The sequence below is a fragment of the Rhinolophus sinicus genome, chromosome 3 (assembly GCF_057876585.1).
Source record: "Rhinolophus sinicus isolate RSI-liver-muscle chromosome 3, RSI-T2T, whole genome shotgun sequence".
In the NCBI taxonomy this organism is placed as follows: domain Eukaryota; kingdom Metazoa; phylum Chordata; class Mammalia; order Chiroptera; family Rhinolophidae; genus Rhinolophus; species Rhinolophus sinicus.
The window spans coordinates 130,553,136-130,573,899 of NC_142503.1; the positions used below are offsets into that span (position 1 = coordinate 130,553,136).

A 20,764-nucleotide genomic window follows, 5' to 3' on the forward strand; every position below is an offset into this window, starting at 1 on the left:
GCCACTGGATTGTAGGATCATAGGACATTGGAACAGTTTTATCTTCTCTTACCCATCCACACAGTCACCTTTTGCATATGCCCAAATTTTATACATGCGTTTACACATCGGTGCACAATCTGTTTTTGAAATCTAGAGTAGAACTACTCAAAGTTTGGTTTGTGGACTAGCGCCAGTCCACAGATTATTAATGGTTCACAATGACGTAGGTGTCGGAGTTGAGAGTAAGCATTTAGAAACTTATAGGAATTTGAAGTGATCTTATATCTGACAAATTTAATAAAATTGAGGCTTGTATCTTGTATGATTTTTGTTTCATTTTCCTAATAATTCATTTTGATTATATTTACAGAAGTATTGGTCCGTGACAGATCAGACATTAAAATAAAGAAACAAACAACTGTTCATCACAGAGGGTTTGAGAAGCACTACTCTAGAGAGAGTGGGTAACAAAATGGCTAAAAGCATGGACTTGGAAGAAGACTGCCTGAGTTCATGCTTCCCTTTCCCATCTTTAGAACAGGCACAAGAATGGTGCCTATTTCGTGGGGCTATCGTGAGGATTCAATACGTTAAGATGTGTAAAACCCTTAGAATAGTAGCTGACGCTTTTGTGGTAAGTGTTCAGTAAGTGCTAGCTTGAGTGTTCTTTTACTCATCCAGTGGTGCAAGTTTCACCTCGTTATTCTTCCTCAAAAATGTCTTGGTTATTATGTAGATTTAACTGATATTCTCTCAGATACCTCATGCTTCTATCCAGGACGAGGGTATGTTATGTATCACTTAGGATATTGAGGTTACGGTGTGGTAACAACCCCAGAATCTTGAAGTAGCAAAGGTTAATTTTTACTCATGCCATTTCCCAGTGAGGGGGCTCTGCTCTACTTTGCTCACACTTAAGAGATCTATGCTTCACTGACTGCAAAGGCAAGAAACAGGAAATGTGGCAAAAACCCTGTTGGCTCTAAATCTTCCACCTGGAAATAAAATACATCATTTCCATTTGTATATTATAAATATGAGCAAAGTAAGTCACGTGGCCCTACCTATTGTCAAAGGAGAGGGAGGTATCATCCTACCATGTATTTGGAAGGAGAACCAGGAACCAGATACAGTTACAGCGCTAAAGAACCTGTCTGTGTTGATGCTTCCTCCAGTGGAGTGGCTCTTAATTCTTCTTTTAAAAAATCATTTAAGAGTTACAGAAGAGTTGTAAAGATAGTACAGAGTATACCTGTGTACCCTTCACCCAGCTTCCGCTAATGTTAACATCTTATATAACCATGCTACATTTATCAAAACTAAGAAATTAACTGGCACAGTATTAACTGCAGACATGATTTGTCCACTGATGTCTTTATCTTGCTCCGGGGTCCAATCTAGAGTACCACATTGCGTTTAGTCATCATGTCTCCCCAGTCTCCCATTGTGAGAGTTTTTCAGTCTTTCCATAACCTTGACACTTTTGAAGGGTGCTGATCAGGTGTTTTGTAGAATGTCCCTGAGTTTGGCTTTGTCTACTGTTTCCTCATGAATAGACTGAGATTACGGATTTAAAGAAGGAATACAAGAGATGATGTGCTCGTCTTGCTACATCATATCAGAAGCACATGTATCAACATGACTTACTTTTTATCACTAGTGATGTATATCTTGATCACTTTTAAGGTTTAGTTGATGTTTGCCAGGTTTTTTTTAGTGTACCTTTTCCATACTCTGTTAGAGGCAAGTCACTCTAAGTCCAGCCCACACTCAAGGCGAGGGGTATTAAAGCTCCAGGAGGAAGAGGTATCAAAGAATCTGTGGTCGTATGTTAAAATCACCACAGTAATCAATAAATTCTGAGGTAGGTTTTTGGAGACAATGCAAATGTCCTGTTTCACTGACTAATTTTAGCAGTCATCCATTGATCTTGACTGTAGCAGTTATTACTATAGTCTTCTAATGATTTTCTATTTCCCTAACCCTTCAACATTAATTGAAATTCTTCTGAAAGGAATATTTATCCCTTCCCCATTTTTTTAATCTAGTGGGTCATTCACTTTATCTGTTTTACTCTTTGGGAGCCTCTGAATTTTGATCCTCAAACTTCATAGTATGTACATTTCAATGCAACATTTTTTTGGCCAATATTTATACAGGATAAAATACGTCACGAAAATTCAGAATAATTTTTATTAAGATATAATTTATTTTTACCTTTTAAAGTGTACAGTTCTGTGGTTTTTAGTATATTCCAATATTATGCAAGTATCACCACTAATTCCAGAACATTTTCATCATCCCAACAAGAAACACTGTACCCATTAAGCGGTCACTCCCCTCTCATGCATTCCTCCAGCCACTGGCAATCACTAATCTACTTTTTTGACTGTATGGATTTGCCTATTTAAGACATTTCATACAAATGGAATCATACAATATGTGGCCTTTTGTGTGGCTTCTTTCACTTATTATATATAATGTTTTCAAGGTTCATCCATGTTGTAGCATGTATCAGTACTTTATTCCATTTTACAGCTGAATAATATTCCATTTTATAGATATATCATATTTTGTTTGTCCATTTATCAGTTGAGGGACATTCTGGTGGTTTCCATTTTTTTGGCTATTATAACATTGCTATCAACATACAAGTTTTTGTGTAAACATTTCTTTTCAATTCTCTTGGTTATATACCTAGGAGTAGAATTGGTAGGTCCAATGGTAACTCTACGTTTAACTATTTGAGGAACTGCCAAATTATTCTCCAAAGCAGCTGTACCATTTTACATTCTCATGTAATGTATGAGAGTTATAATTCATCCACATCTTCACCAACACTTGCTGTTGGTCTTTATTATTATAGCCCTGCTAGTGGGTGTCAAGTGGAATCTCATTGTGGTTTGGATTTGTTTTCCTACTATATAATAATGCTGAGCATCTTTTAATGTGCTTATTGGCATTTGTATTTCTTCTTTGGGGAAATGTCTATTCAAATCCATTGCTTGGTTTTTAATTATATTTGTCTTTTTATTGTTAAATTATAAGAATCTTTATATATTCTGGATACTAGATCCTCATCAGATTATGATTTACAAATATGTTCTCCCATTCTTCAGGTTGTCTTTTCACTTTCTTAAGTGTCCTGATGGACAAAAGTTGTTTTTTGTTTGTTTGTTTGTTTTTTCCGGTCTTAAAAGATATCTATTTATCATCTTATAAGACAGCTCGATTGATCTGTACCTACTGTGGCCACTTTCTGACCCAAATTCAGGGTTTGTATGGAAAATTGCAGTCAGTTTGATTGATGAAATCCAAAGATCTCTAAAATGGCACCAAAGATCTCCAACTATGCAGATTTCAACCAAGGGCTTCAATGTTGGCATTGTTCATTGGAGGTGCATGCATTGGAGGCTGCTCTGACCTGCTTCTGCCACTCTCGATTATTTTATACATTTCTTAGAAATACTCTTATAAACAAGTTGAAATTTTGTATCCTACTGCACCCTTTTATAAATGATTGGACAAAAGTTTTAAATTGTGATGAGGACTAATTTACCTATTTTCTTTGGTTGCTTGTGCTATTGCTATTGTATCTCAGAAACTATTGCCTAATCCAAGGTCACAATGATTTCCCTCTGTATTTTCTAAGCTTATAGTTTTAGCTCTTCATTTAGGTCTTTGATACATTTTGAGTTAATTTTTGCATGTAGTATGAGGTAGTGTTCCAAACTGATTACTTTGCATGTGGATATCCAAGCACCGTTTATTGAAAAGACTATTCTTTCACCCATTTAATTGTCCTGGCATCGTTATTAAAAAAAAAAATCAACCATAGATGCATGGGTCTATTTCTTGACTCTCAATTTTATTGATCTGTGTGTCATCTTTATGCCAGTGCCACAGTCTTGATTACTATAGTGTTGGTAGTAAGTTTTGAAATCAGGAAGTGTGAGTCCTCCAACTTTGTTGTTTTCCAAGATTGTTTTGGCTATTCCAGATCCCTTTGCAATTATATATATGAATTTTAGGTTTGTCTTGTCCACATGTGCAAAAAAAGCTGTTGGAATTTTTATAGGAATTCATTGAATCTGTAGATTGCTTTGGGGAGTATTGCCATCTTAATAATAGTCTTCCAATCCATGAACAGAGCATCTTTCCATTTAAGTCTTCTTAAATTTCTTTCAACAACGTACTTTCAGTGTACAAGTTTTGTGCTTTGGTTGAATGTATTCCTAATTATTTTTTGATGCTGTTGTAAGTGGAATTATTTTCTTAACTTCCTTTTCAGATTATTCATTGCGTGTACAGAAATACAATTTTATTTTTGTAGATTGACTGTATCCTGCAACCTTGTTGAACTTATTTATTATTTCTAATTCCTTTTTGTATGTATTCTTTGGGGCTTTTTATATATTAGATCATATAACATTCAAATATAGTTTTACTTCTTCCTTTTCAATCTGATGTCTTTTTATTCTTTTTCTTGTCTAATTACTATGGCTAGAACCCTGTACAAGACTGACTGGAAATGGTGAGCATAGACATTCTGGTCTTGTTCCTGATCTTAGGAACGCTTTCATTGTTTCTGTGGGTTTTTCGTAGAAGTCCTTTAAGTTGAAAAAGTTCCCTTCCATTCTTAGTTTGTTGAATGTTTATCATGAAAAGGTGTTGTGTTTTGCCAAATGCTCTTTCTGGTCATGTGATTTTTATCCTACATGGGTTGATTTTGATATGTTGAACCAACCTTGTATTCCTGTAATAAATCTCACTTGGTCATGGTGTGTAATCCTCTTTATAAGTGGCTGGTTTAAGCTTGGAAGTATTTTATTTTTGCATCTATATTCTTCAGGGATATTGGTCTATAGTTTGCTTTTCTTGTGATATCTATCTGGTTTTAGTTTTATACGGCCTTGTAGAATGGGTTGGGGAGTATTCCCTTCTCTTCTATTTTTAGAAAAGTGTAGTTTATTCAGTTTTAACAGTAGCATAGTATTTCAGTGAGTGAATATATTTAAATAGTTCCTTATCTATGGATCTTTTTGCATATAACAATGCTGCAGTGACATCATCTATGTAATCATGTAAATCTATAATTTTTACAGGATGTATACATTTTAAATTTTGATAGATATTGGCAGTCTTATCTCTAAAAAGTCAGTCTATTGTTTCATTTACATAAACTTCATTGTTATCTAACGAAGCGTATTGTGTGTGTGTATCTTTGGTTGCAGTCTTTACAAATAATCAGAAGGTCTTTGGATCCTGGACTTTGGTACTTCTTAGATGGAGCAAGATATATCAAAACTCATTCTACTTCTCTCCTTTCATTTCCAAGATGTATTTAGACTTAGCAATAGTCATCCAAGTGCTTTCCCAATTTTGGACATCTGCTGAGTCCTAAGATGCTAAGTGGTGGGAGACCTGGCCTGCAGTTGGTAAACAGGGGGAAAAGGCAAGATTGGAAATAAGGGACCAATTCAGCCTTTGCTGCCTCTTCTCTTCCTGTAATAACAAACCAGTTCCAGTTTGTAGAAAAATTGAATTAAATGGAAAAAAGCATTAGCCTCAATTAGTATTCCTCAATGCACAGAGACTATTCTGCTGTTAAAGAACAGGATTCCACAGGATGTAATGTACAACATAGGGAATAGTCAATAGTATCACAGTAACTTTGTACAGTGACAGATGGTTCTTAGATTTATTACAGTGATTACTTCGTAACATATATAAATGTTGAATAACTATGTTGTACATCTGAAACTCATATAATGTTGTATGTATGTCAACTCTACTTTAATAACAAAACAAATAAACAAACAAAAAAGCCCCAAGATCCTGAGTAACCTGCAGCTAGCAGTGAGAGACACAGAGCAATTATACTTTCTGTAATGGAAATGAAGATACACTAACATCAGAAGAAATATGTGCTTGCAGAAGTAAAGCCCAAAGAAGCCAGTAGTAGATTTGTACTATTTTTATTACATAAAATGCAAGAAAATTCAAAAGTACTACATTGACTATTTTCTTAAAGATCATTTATTTATCTTCTCTGGTTTGTTTAATATCAACATTACCACAGTTGCAGGAAATTAAATCGAACCTTTAGAAGGTATCGCATACGGACCTGGTTGGGATTATAGACAACAAATTCATTGTAGTTGAGGGTGTAACCCTCCGGATTCTGAATTCCTGTGTCATGTGCTGGTCCTAAGGGCACTGTACTCCCATTCCTGCCAAATAGAGGAAAGTGTGTCAACCACTACCTCTGGTTCAGAAGTTGGAATAGAGAAAGTAGAGTCTTATCTGGCCAAAAGGAGTTTACTGGCCATCAAGACTCTGAGTACTTACAGGGTGATGAAGCTTGCAGGATTGGGAGCCATCTTGCCCAGCCCCTTGGTGCTGTGTTTTCCCTGAAGTAATCCTTCTGCCTCTGGATTGGCCTCTAGTAGCTCATTACACTGACCTAGAGCTACCTGCAAAGCAAACGATCTTTGAACACCCACATCCTACTGAGAATTGGATGGCTCTAAAGCCAACAGAAAATCCCACCAGTACTTTCTTCCCATATTCCAGTAGAGGAATTCAATGCAACAGAAGTTGTATTTGGCTCCCCTCTCAAATTATCCCAGGTGAACCTCTTGGTTCCGTGGTCAAACTTTTCTTTGGAATAGGAACTAATAATAAACTAGGGATCACGTGTTCCTGCCTTACCTCTGATAAGAGCAGTAGTCCAGTATCCTTTAGACGAGAAGCAAAGCAGTAATTGGCACTCTTGGAAGACATGTCAGCAAAGTAGATTCCTTTTCCAAACTGAAATATATACACACCAAGGTCAGCTGCTTAACCTATTGTGTTAGAAGGGCGGTTTGTACCACTGACCCTGTGTTCCTAAACACAGCAGAGACCCTGTTCCATTTCCCCTCACAATTATGTTCTAGAGAAGCTAGAAGCACTGGTCAATCTCTGCTTTTTTGGGGAAAGGATGGATATATTTAAGAATTTAAATAAAGAAGAATATAATAAAAAGTGAGCTTGGAAGGGTACCACCTAATTCTAATCTAGAAAACAAGGGGGGAGGGGAAGGACTGAGAAAATGATTGTATCCTTTGCCCTGTGCCTCCTTCCAGGGTTCAATTTCTACTCACCATGTAACCTGTGATGGGAGCCTCAGAAGGGGCAATTCGAAGCCCATGGCTCAGGATTCCCACCCAGTTACTCAGCCTGGAACCGTGCCATAGCAGCATCCTAAGGAAAAGCCATTATTATTGTATTCTCTGTTGCTCTCCTGCAAACATAAGCCATAAGCATAAAAAAGCCAACAAAGCCTTCCTTCTCTGTAAATTCCATAACTGCACTGCAGGTAAGGGAATGTCTTATCAAACCCAAAGCTAAACTGAGACCTGTTTTGAAGGTCCTCTCTGAAGGCTTCTTTCTCATCCTCCTTCTCTACTTCAAAAACATCCAGCAAGGTCATGGTGTAGTCACTGTGTGTGGGAGCATGTGTAGACTGCAGATACTGAGAAATCACCTGTGAAAAAGAATGAGAAATGGTCGATGTGGACTCTTTATAAAAGACCAGGCTGAACTGAAGAACTTCAGGGCCTCTGATATACACTGGCAGACCTTTCTGCCCCCAACTGGTCTCATAAGGCAGTTCGAAAGAGATTTACCTTCCCAAATTCCTAGTAAATAGAAATTCTGCCCCATATGAAAGTTTGCTCTTAAATCAAAGTAGCCAGAAAACATGTGTGTGTGGGGGGTGGGTCTTAAAAGTATGAAAATAAGTGGTCATTTTTCTTACTTTGAACTCATTACTTTCATGGTCTAAAGGGCTCAAGGCACAATGTAGTTTTCTATAGTGTTGGTCCAGTGGGTGTTCTGGGCTTTGCAGCTCTGTCTTCACCAACTTAATGGCAATTTCGATGTCTCCCAAAGCCTGACAAGATGAGATATAGAATCAGTGTGGGAGGAACCCAGGACAGAGATTTAATACTTCCAATCTACACATCTCTTACCTCTAGTAGTTGTACTTTTTCTGACAGTTCTTTTTCTGTCCGGATTAATGGAGGGGTACGGAGTCTAAGGACAGAGATACAACCCATAGTAAGTCTCTGATAAGTGGCACATGACTAAAAATAACAGACTAAAGATAGGTCCTTTAGAAAAAGGTATAAAAAACTGGGGTTTTCCATTTGAGAGAGAGATTAAAGAGATTTTAACTTCCAAATATATAGAGATATGATGTATATACTCTGAGTATGGTAAAACAAACTATACAGTTTGATAAACTGTATAGTTTGATAAAACAAACTATATAGATTTGGCATTTGAGACTAGAGTTGAAATTCATTTTCATGGGATCTTTTTTTTTTTTAAATAAGGTTTATCACCATCAATAAGGAATAGTTGGGATATAGTTCTGTCTATAAGCAGTAGACCATTCAAAGTTATTTCTAGGTCACAGAACTCTATAAAGCAACAGAAAGAATAAAATAAGCACCAGAATACAGAATAAACTGTATTTAGATAAATGTATACAGAATCAATATGTATCAAGATAAACATATTTTATATACCTAGTATCATTTGAGTTCATAGAAATGGTGTTGGTGTGGTTACAGTCACCTTAAAGAATAGGAAATAGAGGGTATTATGCCTGAAGGTGTTTTACTTGTTGGTTGGATAATAAACCCATTCTCTCTTGAGTTGGTAATTTCCACTTGGTCAGAGAATATGGTTGTAATCAGGCCAGGAGACTGCATCCCATACTTGCAAGCTGATTAATTAGGCTATCTATAAATCATTTTGGCTCTGTATCTATTCAAGATGATCATTTCCTTAGAAATGAAAGATTAAATAGATTATAGTTGCTGGAGTGATACAAGGGATATGGTTGGGTAATAATAGCACAGGCCTTACCCAAAGTCATGTGGGATCCTGGTGTAGAATTCATTGCATGCTTCCACGAGAGCTCGTCCATGCTGGCCAGCCTGAATACAATCCTCAATCTTCTTAAGAGACTGGTAACCTGCCTTGATTTGCGCCACTGTCAGCTTCCCTGCAGGCCCAGGCAGACATGAGACTCTACAACTAAGGTCCTATCCTATAAACTGTATTTATGTCCCTGCCCAACAAAGACTCTCACCTTTCAACTTTGAAAATAGTCCCTCCTCCCTCCACACAACCCCTCCCCACATCTCTCCTTCATCATTAACATCAGAAAGCTTTCAATCATGATGGTGAAAAAATATCCCATTAAAGAAAGCAGGAAAAAGAGAATGGAGGATAGAATGTGAAGTCCTACCAAGTGGGGCTTTCTTGGTATCATATTTCATTTCTATCATCATCTCTTCCATGGCCTGGACATTACAGATCAACTTTATCAGCTCCTGTACACGACTATCTAGCTGTGACTCTGGTTTCAAGGGGGATTTAAGAGATTCCTCTTTCTTTGTTTCCTCTTCATTCTATAGCAAAAAAAAAAAAAAAAAAAAAAAAAAAAATCATAAAATCTGTAAGGATCTATTTTAAGCTCCCTGCAAGGACTGACTCTACAGTATCTCTGGCAGGTGAACATCAGCCTCTGCTTGAACACAGGCCCATGCCAGTATTCACCTCGTCAGAGTATTCAGTGTGACTTCCACCTTCTAGTCCTGCTCTGCTTTTTCACAGTTAAACACCCAGAATAAGCCTAACAGGCCTCCCTAACACAATGTCATTAAGTATATAAAAACAGCTATTATGCCTCAGATCTTCTCATCTTGAAAAAACTAAGATTTCTCCAGGACAGTTTTCAGCATCCTGGTTGCATTTCAGTTTGGCAAAGTTAATTTTTTTTTTTTTTTTTTTTTTTACTGTGGTATATAACAGTAAGTGAAGACAACTTTAAATGTAGTTTTATCTGACTCTTACTCCTCTCTTGATCCATAACATTAAACTTCTGGAAACGGGACCTAAGATTTTTTAAGAACCTTAGTAAATAACCGACTAGAAAAGCACATTCTATCCTCATTCTACAGCCCCTTCAAGGCTACCAAGATGAGTGAAAGTTACCCCTAAGGGAACTGTAATCTTTTCTTAGGTGGGAAACAGCAAGACTCAAAATACCCTGGCCTGTTGTGGTCTAGTAACTAATCTAAGCCATTCTGCTGTACTTCACCTTGGTTAAGAAGAAATAGTATTTCCCCTAAACATAGTCAGTTTACCTGAGTATTGGTGGTATAGTCCATTTGTAGGATATCATATTTTCCAGGTACCTTCTCAAACTTCCCACGATCCTCCCAATTATTTTTTGTTTTGTCAAGGAATCTGCCGAGTCCAAGGTGGTGAGAAAAAAATAAGGGTCTACTATTATTGATGGGCTTGCAATTGTTTCCTTAGAATATCTCCAAACTTTATTTCCCACAACAGAGCTCTATTACACATCAATTGGATTCTAAATTAGGACCCTGAATAAACAGTAAAGCTCTGGAAACAAAGGTAACAAAAAATGGGGAAAAAAGGACACATGGGTTTCCCAAAGGCCCTGAAACACCACAAAAGTCATTGAGATTTAAGACAAAAGATCCCTATCCAATCCCTTTCTCTGAAAGAAATGTTCCCAGAGACTGCAAAAAGTTCTTCATTTCATAGTAAAATAATTTTTTAAACTCTAGATGGATACTCTCATCCCACTTTTCCCAAATTTCCTAAATTGTTGGTTATGTGCTAAATATATTAAATCTTCTGTTTTTAGTCAATTTCAAGGTTCCAGGTGATATAATCACTAACTAAGGATGAAGTTTGGGGTTCTAATCACAGAATGTCATTGTGGAAATACATTAACATTTAGGCCAAATCACACTTATTATAGAATTCTTAAAGAAGATACATCCAAGAGGAAGAAGGGTATTTTTTGTACTCATTTCTTAGCACTCACTTCTTCTGAAAGATTTCCTTGGCCTTGCTGAGGTCCCCTGAACAAGACACCAAGCTGTGTTGCCCCATTTTCCCAACTGCAAAGTAAATGCCACACATAAGATGGTTCCCTGTCCCCTAACGCAAGAAGAGTTCTCTAATAGTAACAAGCCAGCTCTCTAAGGTCTCTGCTTAGCATCTGACAAATGGGCGAGGGGAGAAGGGGAGGAGAAGATGAAAGCGCTTAGGGAACTGATCCTGTTGATTAGTTACCTGCTAACTGCCATAGTTGCTGAGCAGCACTAGCAGACCAATCACAGAGTTCTCACTCTCTGTGACTGAGAACTGGCTGCTCAGACTTTTTCCAACGGGAACTTCCTAATGAGGATGTCTCCCATTCCCCAGTTTCAAAAAGGACAATTTGACTCCGGAGCCCCTCCCAGGTTACAAGCCTCAATTCTACCAATTTAAACCCAGAGGATCCTTTGGCCACTCACTAAGTTGCTTCTGGCATTCTGAGTGACAAACTCAGAAAATCCGTAATAAAAGTCATTACCTCGGCCCCATCTCATCCAAACACTGAAGTTCCTTTGGGCATCATCTTCTAATAGCTGAATCAGATAGTACTTGTTGTTGTTGAACTGGAGATTGGTCTATGATGAGTGAAACAAATATGAACAAAAAGAGGTTTGTAAATAGAGGCTGCATAAACCAATGACTGACTCTTCCTTGATCAGAGGTGCCAGTAATTGCAGTAAGGAAAAGGCTAGCAAGGGGCAAGAAAACCAGATTCTTGTGAGAGTAAGAATTTAAGAAGGGGTTTCTATATTAAACTTTAGATTCCTAGGAATTAAAGCTGGAGCCTGGAAGCTTCCTAAAACTTTCTACCCAACCTCAAATGTCCTATATTGTTTGGTTCCTTCTGTTTTTTTCCTGTCTTAGCTCCCTCCATAAGTACTTCCTAAGCTATATGTGTTTTCCAGCTCCCAACAATTTTGATGCCCCAAAGGTCTGTAACTATTATGCTTATTTGTTTAGATAATTTATTCTTCAATAGTTCGAATTACAGCTGTGTTTTGTCAGCTGCAGCAATTTGACAATGAATTGAGCACAGGACAATGTCAGGAGGGGATAGAAGAAAGGGAGAAACCACTGCCACATCTGTCCCATACCTAACCTGAGCCGACTTGGAAACATTCAGATAGAATGTGACTAGTATCTTAAAAGAGGTATACTGTGAATACTTACTCAGAGAGGACAGGGAGTGTATGAGAAGGAACAGCAGCTTGTGCTATAAGGTTGAGTCCTGGTTATCCAGGCACTCTTCTTCCTTGTTAAGTGTGCTGCCCCTTCCTACCCACTACTGCTCACATTACAGACTCATAGGATGTTAGGACAAAAAGGGGCCTTCAATTTTTTTTATTTGCTCATGATATTGTAAATGAACAATATAATAGAAGCAGTAACAAAGGAATGCTAGGTAGCTATATATACGATGGTTCAAATATGAAGAGATATTCAGGAAATATATTAAGCAGGCAAATGTATTATCTCTTTGAAACAACAAAAATAAACAAATAGAAAAATGTTAAAAAAAAAAAAAAAAAAAAAAAGAACAATTTAGCATAAAAATGTTAAACTTTAGTAAGGACAAAAAGTATGCCATAAAGAAAATCAAAAGGCAAATGACAAATTTGGAAAACATATAAGCAATTTATATTATAGATGAAAGACCATTCTCCATATTATATAAAGTTTCTCGAAGCCAGTAAGAAAAAGCCCAACAACCTCTTAGGAAATGTGTGAAATGGTATGAACAGATTGTTCATAGGTTCAATAAAAGAAATCTGCAAAGAGATCTGCTTCATATCGAGGACTCCACATCAGGTAGACTGCACTAGGGCCATGTACTTGGGAATATGAAGCCCTACTGGCTACTATAAGGGACTCCAGAATTAAACTGGGCACTGGGACACTGTCATCAGTTAATAAGAAGAAATTCCCATACATAGAACGGCTCCTCCCCTTACCTGATTTAGCATGACATCATACACATCATTCCCTTCACAATAAACATGGGCCTGGAAAGAAAAGAAAAAATCTGACATTTATATAGTCTCAGCCTTGATGAGAGCCTACGTGAGGCTCTAAATTTTCTTATCCCTTAGGTGTCATTCTCCAGCACTACCAATATCCATCTTTCAGGGAAAGAAATACAAAAGTATGTTCTTTCACAAGTAAGATGTCATTCCTATAATGAAAACACGCTGGCTTTTGGAATTACAGAAACAAATGATTCTAATTCAGTTAAAGGAAAGCTGCTCCAGAGGGAGCCTTTTTTATGGATTCTTTAAATTTTTTTCCCATTCATCAGTAACTCATGCCATACTAGGGCACAGTTTCTCATTTCTTCCTTGATAATGATATAATTTTCTAATTGAGAAGGAAAATGAGGTGTGAAAAGTTGATGACAACCCCAGAAGTTAACCATGCTAAAATCACTGATTATTGACCCCAAACCTCACCACTCCCATCTCTTAGCCTTGGAGAAAATTAATCACTAGTAATATATTGGAGAGGACTCGTAAAATGAAAACTAGCAATATTCCAGATGGGAATCCCAATAACAGAACACTGCTCTCTGAGAAATCAGTGGGCCAAGGAGTCTCTTACCTTCCCCACCTTGGGGGTGCACTCTGGGTCCACGGGAACTTTGCCCTTTAACAGCAAGGTCTTCACAGACTCTGAGGAAAGACAGATTTGTACTATGGTTACTTGTATGGGAATCGTGGTTAGACAGAAAACTGTCATAATTAATTTTGCCCTTCCTAAGCAATCCTGATCTGCCCCGGCCTCAATCTGTCTTAAATACATGAAACTGAAGTTTACAAGAAAGTAGATTAGTCCTGTGCTATGCCCCACAGATAGAAAGTTTATTATATCTTCAAGAAAGGAAGAGATAAGAGTTGAAAGAACAAGATATCCCCCACTCTCACTCCTCCCAGAGACCTCCTTGCTGCCTCATGTCCTCTCTAGCCTACAACATGAAGCTGACCTTTCGTATCTTCTGTTCTGTCTTTATCCACCTTCTCTCCAGTCACAGCCTCCTTTTTCACGCCCTGCCTCTGGCATCTTTTAGTTTTCTTGGCAGGAGGAGAGTCTTCTGTAGCTGTGTTGCCATTATTAACTCTTTGAGTTTCATTTGCTGCTATAGAAGCTAAGGACAAGAAGAATGGTAGAAAAAGATGCAAAAGAAAGAATGAGTACACAGTGAATATAGTCCTTTGAAAAAAACACCATCTTTTTAAAGAGATGGTTTAGGATAGTTTTGTAAGTTTACAAAGAAATAATAACAATTCTTGATAACAGTCTGAATAATTGCTTCCTAAATTGCTATTCTAGCCAAATAAAATAAAATACTAAAAATAAAATGGAGCCACAGGGCTCTTGTGAGTTCATAGTCCGATGCATGAATCTCACAGCCTGCTTATGGCTTCTGTTTACTTGTGTCCAAATACCTACCCTTAAACTACCTTTGGTATGAGATAATGGTTACTAGAGTGCTCTGGAGTCTGTGTGGACCTTAGAGCCTAGCTCTGACTCTTTTAGCTGTAGAAGCCAGCAGTGGTTATTTCATCTCTGTACCTCAGTTCCCCCAACTGTAAAATTCGGATGACAACAGTATTGAATCTGTAGGATGGCCCTATGCATTTATGAACATATTACACAAAGTAGAGACATCGATTCTAAGACTTGAATTTTACTACCTCTGAACCTGGGCATGATGCCTCTTACAATGCAAGTGAATCATGTTTTACCTGGAAGCGTTTTTTCTTTTCTTAGTGGTACATCAAATAACACCTTACAATTAATTTCTCCTAATTGTATGGCATTAGATATTTACAATAGTGCTGGCACTACGTTAGTTGCTATAGGTCCACAATTCTGTAATCCAGAAAGCTCTAAAAGCCGAAATATTAAAAGTTTAGCACAAAAACTAGTTTGGTGGCCAGGAGCAGGTCAGGGGGTGACGGAAGGGGTAGGAGCTAGGGGGCGCCATTTCTTTTCCGAATTCCCGCCCCGCAGCATTCTACCCCTCTCCCCAACAACAAACTCACAACTTCGCATCCGCCTGCTGCTAGTCCCCCGACGCCGAGCGGCCATGACGCCGGAATGTTGACGTAATCGATCCTTTCCCCGGACTCGCAGATCTAGAGCCAGAAGCCGGGAAAAGGCAACGCGCGTGCGTCCTAGCGAGAAGACGCCCACAAGGGCCAGGGGAGACACACCCTACATTTGCATGTCGCTATGTGTTGTGGGAAGTCACCCTACTCTTGAAATGTCTTTAGGTTCAGGAACCTTATATAATCTGCAGAAGGCAAGTTTTACGCATAGGGCGGAGGGAAGCTCATCAGTGGGGCTACGAGCTGAGTGCTACGCGTCACTCTACCCCATGTCCCTTGGGAAGGTCTGAGACAAGGGCCAGTAGCGGCCCTAGCAGGGCCCTCCCTGAGCTTCGGGGAGGTGAGTTCCCAGAGAACGGGGCTCCGCGCGAGGGCAGACTGGGCAGGAGATGCCGTAGATCCCGCCCTCGGGCAGGGGCTCGGTGGATGCCTCCTTAGCCGGAGCTTGGAAAAGACTCACGGCCAGCGAAGTGAGTTCAATGGCTGAGGTGAGGTACCCCGCCGGGGGCCTCATAACCCAATTCAGACTACTCTCCCCCGTCCTCTTTTGAGGGGGGGAAAAAAAACGTCCGTAATGCTGGGACAAGTATTATTACATCGGGACAGTTGTTTGCTAGGGAAGAAAAGAGGCAGGAAACTGCAGAGCCCTTTCGGGAAACCGGATGCAAACTAGGAGAATGCGTATCAACTCGCAGAGAAACCTAATCATCTGAATTTTAGAAAGGTGACACACTTGGTGACATTAGGTCAAAGGCTCTCAAATGTTTGGGTCGGGACAACGAGCGCACTTAAGCAGATCTCTGATTCTTCATCCTAGACTGAATCAAAAACAGACATTTTTAACAAGAACACCAGATAATTTTGATATTAGTGACTTTCATTATATAAATATAAATGTATATACTCATTACATCAACAAATATTTATTGGACATCTTGTTGGGTCCTTGGGATACAATGGTCTAGCCAAAATAGAGATATTTCGTTTCTTCATGGAGCTTATAGTCTAGCTGGGGACAGATATTAACCAAGTAACCACACAACCCAAAGTAAAACAACAAATGCTATAAGAAGAAGCATATAATATGTACGAAGGGCAGTTCTAATGGGAGAGCAAATTGGGGAACTTATCACTAAGGAACGACAGGCGTTGAGCTGTGTCGGAAGAATCAGTAGATGAAGAGGAGAGACACGGAGTGGCTGGAGCAAGGAGAGCAACAGGAAGTGTGGTGTGAAATGAGCTGAAGAGGCAGCCAGTGACCACAGCAAGCCATGCTTTCTTTCCAGGCCAAGGCTAGAAACTGTGCTTTGTCCCAATATGGATGAGTGTGTGTATGAACGACAGCTGGATTAAGGACTAACATGCAAAATAAAACTTGCAAATTCTTAGGCAGAAATTACACATAAATATCTTTTAGACCTTGAGGTAGGGAACAGGATTCTTAAAAGACAAACGTCACTGAGTATAAGAGAAAATATTGATAAACTTGATTATATTAAAATTAAGAATTCTTGTTCATCAGACATATAAAGTTTAGAAAGAAGAAAATAGAATTCTCATTTTTTGCATGAGACTTGATTATGAAAAAAACCCCAGAAGAAACTACAGGATACTTTTTTTCTTAATAGGAAAGCTTAGCAAGTCCGACAGAAAATAACTTATAAGAATAAATTGCATCTTTATAAAAGAACTTCAAACAAGTAGAAATAAAAAGTTTAGAAAAGATACCATTTATAATAACATCAAGGCATATTAAGTACTTGGGAATAAATCTGACAAAATATCAGTGCCCAACAAATGTTTATTGGCTTGAATTGGATTGGTTAATTATTCTGACATTTCAGTGGTAAGTCAAAGACTGTTTCATCTGACTTAATTATGCCACAAATAAATTAGACTGGTCTAAAAGGCATTAATTGGAGATAAGGAAACATACTAAAATGGAAAATTTATTTAAAATAGCTAATAGAGCTTTCTTTGTGTACTAGACACTGAGCTAAGTGCTTTACATGCATAAGGTCATTTACCATAATGACAATAGCTAGAATTTATTTGATGCTTACTATATTATTTATCACAACACCCCTACAGGGTAGGTATTATTATCCCCATTTCACATCTGTGGAAACTGATTTATAAAAATTTAAGTAACTTATTCAAGGTCACACGTGTATTAGTTTGTTAGGGCTGCCATTAGTAAGTACCACTGACTGGGTTGCTCAAACAGCAAAAATTACCTTCTCACTTACCTTTACCTGAGGACTAGAAATCCAAGATAAGTGTCAGCAGGGTTGTTTTTTTCCTAAGGTCTCTCTCCTTGGATTATAGATGACTGTCTTCTTCCTGTAGCTTCCCATGCATGGCTTTCCCCATGTGTGTGTCTTAATCTCTTAATAAGGACACTAGTGGTATTATAGATTTGGTCCCACTTATATGACCTATTGTCCTTTAATTACTTCTTTAAAGGCCCTACCTCCAAATACAGTTATATTCTGAGGTACTAGGGGTCAAAACTTCAACACATGCATTTTGTGGGGGATAAGTGGGGGACACAATTCAGCGCATAACACAATTCCTAAGAGGCAGGATCAGGTATGAGTAACTCCAAATTTTATTCTTATCCACTAGGCTAATGTATTCTTCAATTTCATGACAGTAATTACCATCCCACGCACATTTTTTAAAATTTATTTTTTAGTTTTTGCTCAGTTTTTTTCCTCTCTTTAGTTAATTATTTTTTTAATGGTGGTCAGAGTGAGAATTACTGAAAATATATTTTGAAGATATGAGTTTTTTATAGTCAGATACAAAATAAACAAATATGGCAAAATATAGACAATTGTTAAATCTAAGTAATAGGCATATACATATCCATTATATTCCTTTCTCTGCTTTTCTGTATGCTTAAAATCGCAATAACAAATTGAAAAATTTAAGGAAAAAATGATAAATTGATAAATTAGTCAAAATAAGTATAACTAAAAGGAAGGGCTAACCGCAAACCAAGACTTCATATCCTAATAAGTGAACATTTTAGGTGGCATCACTGATTATAATGTGATATTCTTATGATTTATTTAAATTTCAATTTTATCTGCAGTCTAGATCAACATATCATAATGACAGGAAAATGCATTAATCAAGCTAAAATACAAAGTACATAAATTCTGGGAAAGCCTACATATTTCAAAAAAGCAAATTCTATGAAAAGCAGGGATTTATGAAGCCAAGATTAAACAACTAGGCCTTTAAAATAGGAACTCTTCCTAATGACCAGTTGTTTGGCTTTGTATCACATCGGACTGAGCAATTAGCACCCATGTCCTAACAAGAATCATTTAGTTCATACATGAGATCATGCAATTTCAAGTAGCTGAAGCAATCTATAAATAGATAGGAGTTATTTTCTTTATTTGGGTTGCAAGAAGGTATAGAAATATTTTCTAGTAAAATTTCTGAAATCCTAGAATACATAAAATATAATGAAGAAAATAGCAGGAACAGGAGAAAAATGACAGAGACAGGAGGACGAAGAGAAAGGGAGAAAAGAAGAGGTAATACATTTATACAATAGTATTTTGTCAACATAAAAAATGTCCAACTCTGTAGAGAATTTTCGTGAGTTTATTTGAGCCAAACTGATGACAAATGCTGGGGAGCAAGATCTCAAATGCTTTGGAAAATGACAGTTTTGCAGCTTATTTTATACATTAAAATCAAAGGAGAAGACATCAAGAAAGTACATGAAATCCATTGGTGGTAGATTAAGGAGGCAGACTAAAGTATAGCAGAGAAATTTCTAGGGTTGGATAATAGGCAAAATGGAGAAACACATTTTTCTTTTATATTAGTGGGTATAGGATAATTAATAATGAACATTTACAGCACATAGAGATGGTATGCAGGGAACAAGATAATAATGTGGCCTTCTGTTGTCTCATGCTCTGGTGGTCTTGTGCTCTGATGCCTGTAGTTGTGCCTTCGAGGGGTAGGGAAAGAAAATTATTCTGACATTTCAAAGGTATGTTATCCTAGATGCATAAGAACAAAGGCCAGAGCTCACTTAAGGTAAAGACTCGCCTTTGCTAAGGAAGATAAAGGCCTGGGATGTGACTACCTGCTATAACTTGCCCAGTTAGGAATCTGTGATTAGACCATCCTGTGTGGTTACTTTTGGTCACTGAGCTTGTCAGGCCTTCCATGTGGCCCCCTGAGTTTGTCAGGTTTATTGCAGAGGCCCTTTTTTGTGTATAATTATTGTAGAGTGTAAATGTGAGTTTACCTCTTAGCCTTGTCTTCATTATATTTGTATGATTTTAAAGCTTAAGCCATTAGAGAAAAATCTGATATTTAAAATTTGTGATTGTAATTAAATATTAAAAATTTTTGAGTATTTATAATTTATAAAGCACATTAAAACAAGGTACTATTGCCGGAGAACGGGTTCTTGGTTACTCCGCAGGAAAGAATTCAAAGGCGCGCTGAATAAACTGAGCAAGAGATGAATTTACTGAGAGAAAGAGGATGGGACTGCACTCTCAGAGTTGTGGGAGTGGGCAGGCTGGGAGAATAGCCACTGCGCCGAATAGGGTTGGGGCTTGGGAATTTATTATTTTCGAAAGGAGGGCGCAGAATATTCAAAACTTAGGGGTGGTGTTATAGGCGTTCCCAGGTAGGTCTTTGCTGACCACTCCTTCCAGTTCAGAGGAGGGAGTTTTTTCCTTATTTGGCCCTTGTCAGAACTGTCCCGATGACACAGCAGGTGGAGAGTCTCCCTGCCTGCAATGCTAATAATATTATAATCAATTACAATTAGCTAAAGTTCACCTTCAGGGGCAAGATGGTGTCTTGGGTCTGCTATGGGCCACCGAAAGAGTCCTGGCCAGTCTGGTAGCTGCACCTTTTCTTAAGAATGATCTCATCTCCTCCCTCCTTTGTTTTCCCTTACTTCCTCCTTCCCTTTCTCCCCCTATTCTTTCAGCCTGCGGTAACAATACCATTTCCATTGACTTATTAGCAATATTCATATTACTGTGACATCATGAATTTGTTCAGTTTTTGGAAAGCAAAATAGTAGCCAAATTTCAGGAGCTGCCCTCCTGTCTTCGCCCCTCCCCCCCCATGAAGGAGTAAGAAGGAAGAGAAGATATAACAGCACAGGTTCTGATGGGATAAGGTGGGAAGGGTCCAGAGAAGTAGGAAAGAGTTAGCCAAAATATTTGGCAAAAAAGGATTGTGATTAAAGCAAATGGACCTAAAATTGATCCCAGGTATCTCAAGGTCATGATCAGAGAACCTTGCTGACCTATACGGTGCTGGAATGGCCATCTTGTTCTAGTAGATCACTGCATAGGTCAGCAAGGTTCTCTGAGGGCAGATGGTCCTTCTTGGTTAGTGCTAAACATGGCCCAAAATGTCCTACTCAAGGCTCCATGTTTTTAATACAGGAGGATTATAGGATTGTAGAGTCAGCGAATTTCAACATGTGTAACCCCATGGATCCTGGACCCAGATCCTTTCTTCATTCCCCTCTCCAGGAATTAATTTTAGAGCTTGGGCAACTTTTCCTTTTTAACTCTTAAAACACATAGGGTCTGTGAATCTCTGCTTTTCTGTTTTATTTTTGGTATTCCAAAGCTCTTTACTAAAATAGTTCTCCCAGAGTGATTTCAGAGAGCCCTCTACTCATCCTTCTGGGA

General features: G+C 38.1%; 1 protein-coding gene and 1 non-coding gene across 2 annotated transcripts; one reads left to right on the forward strand and one right to left on the reverse strand.

The window, feature by feature from the left end:
• Positions 1 to 5,944: 5,944 nt before the first annotated feature.
• On the reverse strand, positions 5,945 to 15,158 carry PARP2 (poly(ADP-ribose) polymerase 2). The gene is made up of 16 exons (XM_019718451.3): positions 15,000 to 15,158; positions 13,937 to 14,098; positions 13,555 to 13,625; positions 12,912 to 12,962; positions 11,438 to 11,534; positions 10,904 to 10,979; positions 10,191 to 10,293; positions 9,290 to 9,452; positions 8,905 to 9,043; positions 8,001 to 8,064; positions 7,787 to 7,921; positions 7,386 to 7,513; positions 7,131 to 7,230; positions 6,697 to 6,795; positions 6,334 to 6,458; positions 5,945 to 6,215 (listed from the first exon to the last, which is right to left on the reverse strand). The coding sequence occupies exons 1-16, from the start codon at positions 15,043 to 15,045 to the stop codon at positions 6,056 to 6,058; spliced, it is 1,719 nt and encodes a 572-aa protein (XP_019574010.3). The 5' UTR covers positions 15,046 to 15,158; the 3' UTR covers positions 5,945 to 6,055.
• A 118-nt stretch (positions 15,159 to 15,276) lies between these two features.
• On the forward strand, positions 15,277 to 15,607 carry LOC148758648 (Nuclear RNase P). Its single transcript, XR_016020967.1, has one exon.
• The last annotated feature ends 5,157 nt before the right edge of the window (positions 15,608 to 20,764 follow it).

Coding starts and splice junctions, on each gene's coding strand:
- PARP2 (XM_019718451.3), bottom strand. CDS start 15,045: ATGGCCGCTCGGCGTCGGGGGACTAGCAGCAGGCGGATGCGAAGTT. Junction 13,626..13,936: donor CAGAACAGAAGATACGAAAG/GTCAGCTTCATG, acceptor GTCTTTCCTCAG/AGTCTGTGAAGACCTTGCTG. Junction 12,963..13,554: donor GCACCCCCAAGGTGGGGAAG/GTAAGAGACTCC, acceptor TTTTCTTTCCAG/GCCCATGTTTATTGTGAAGG.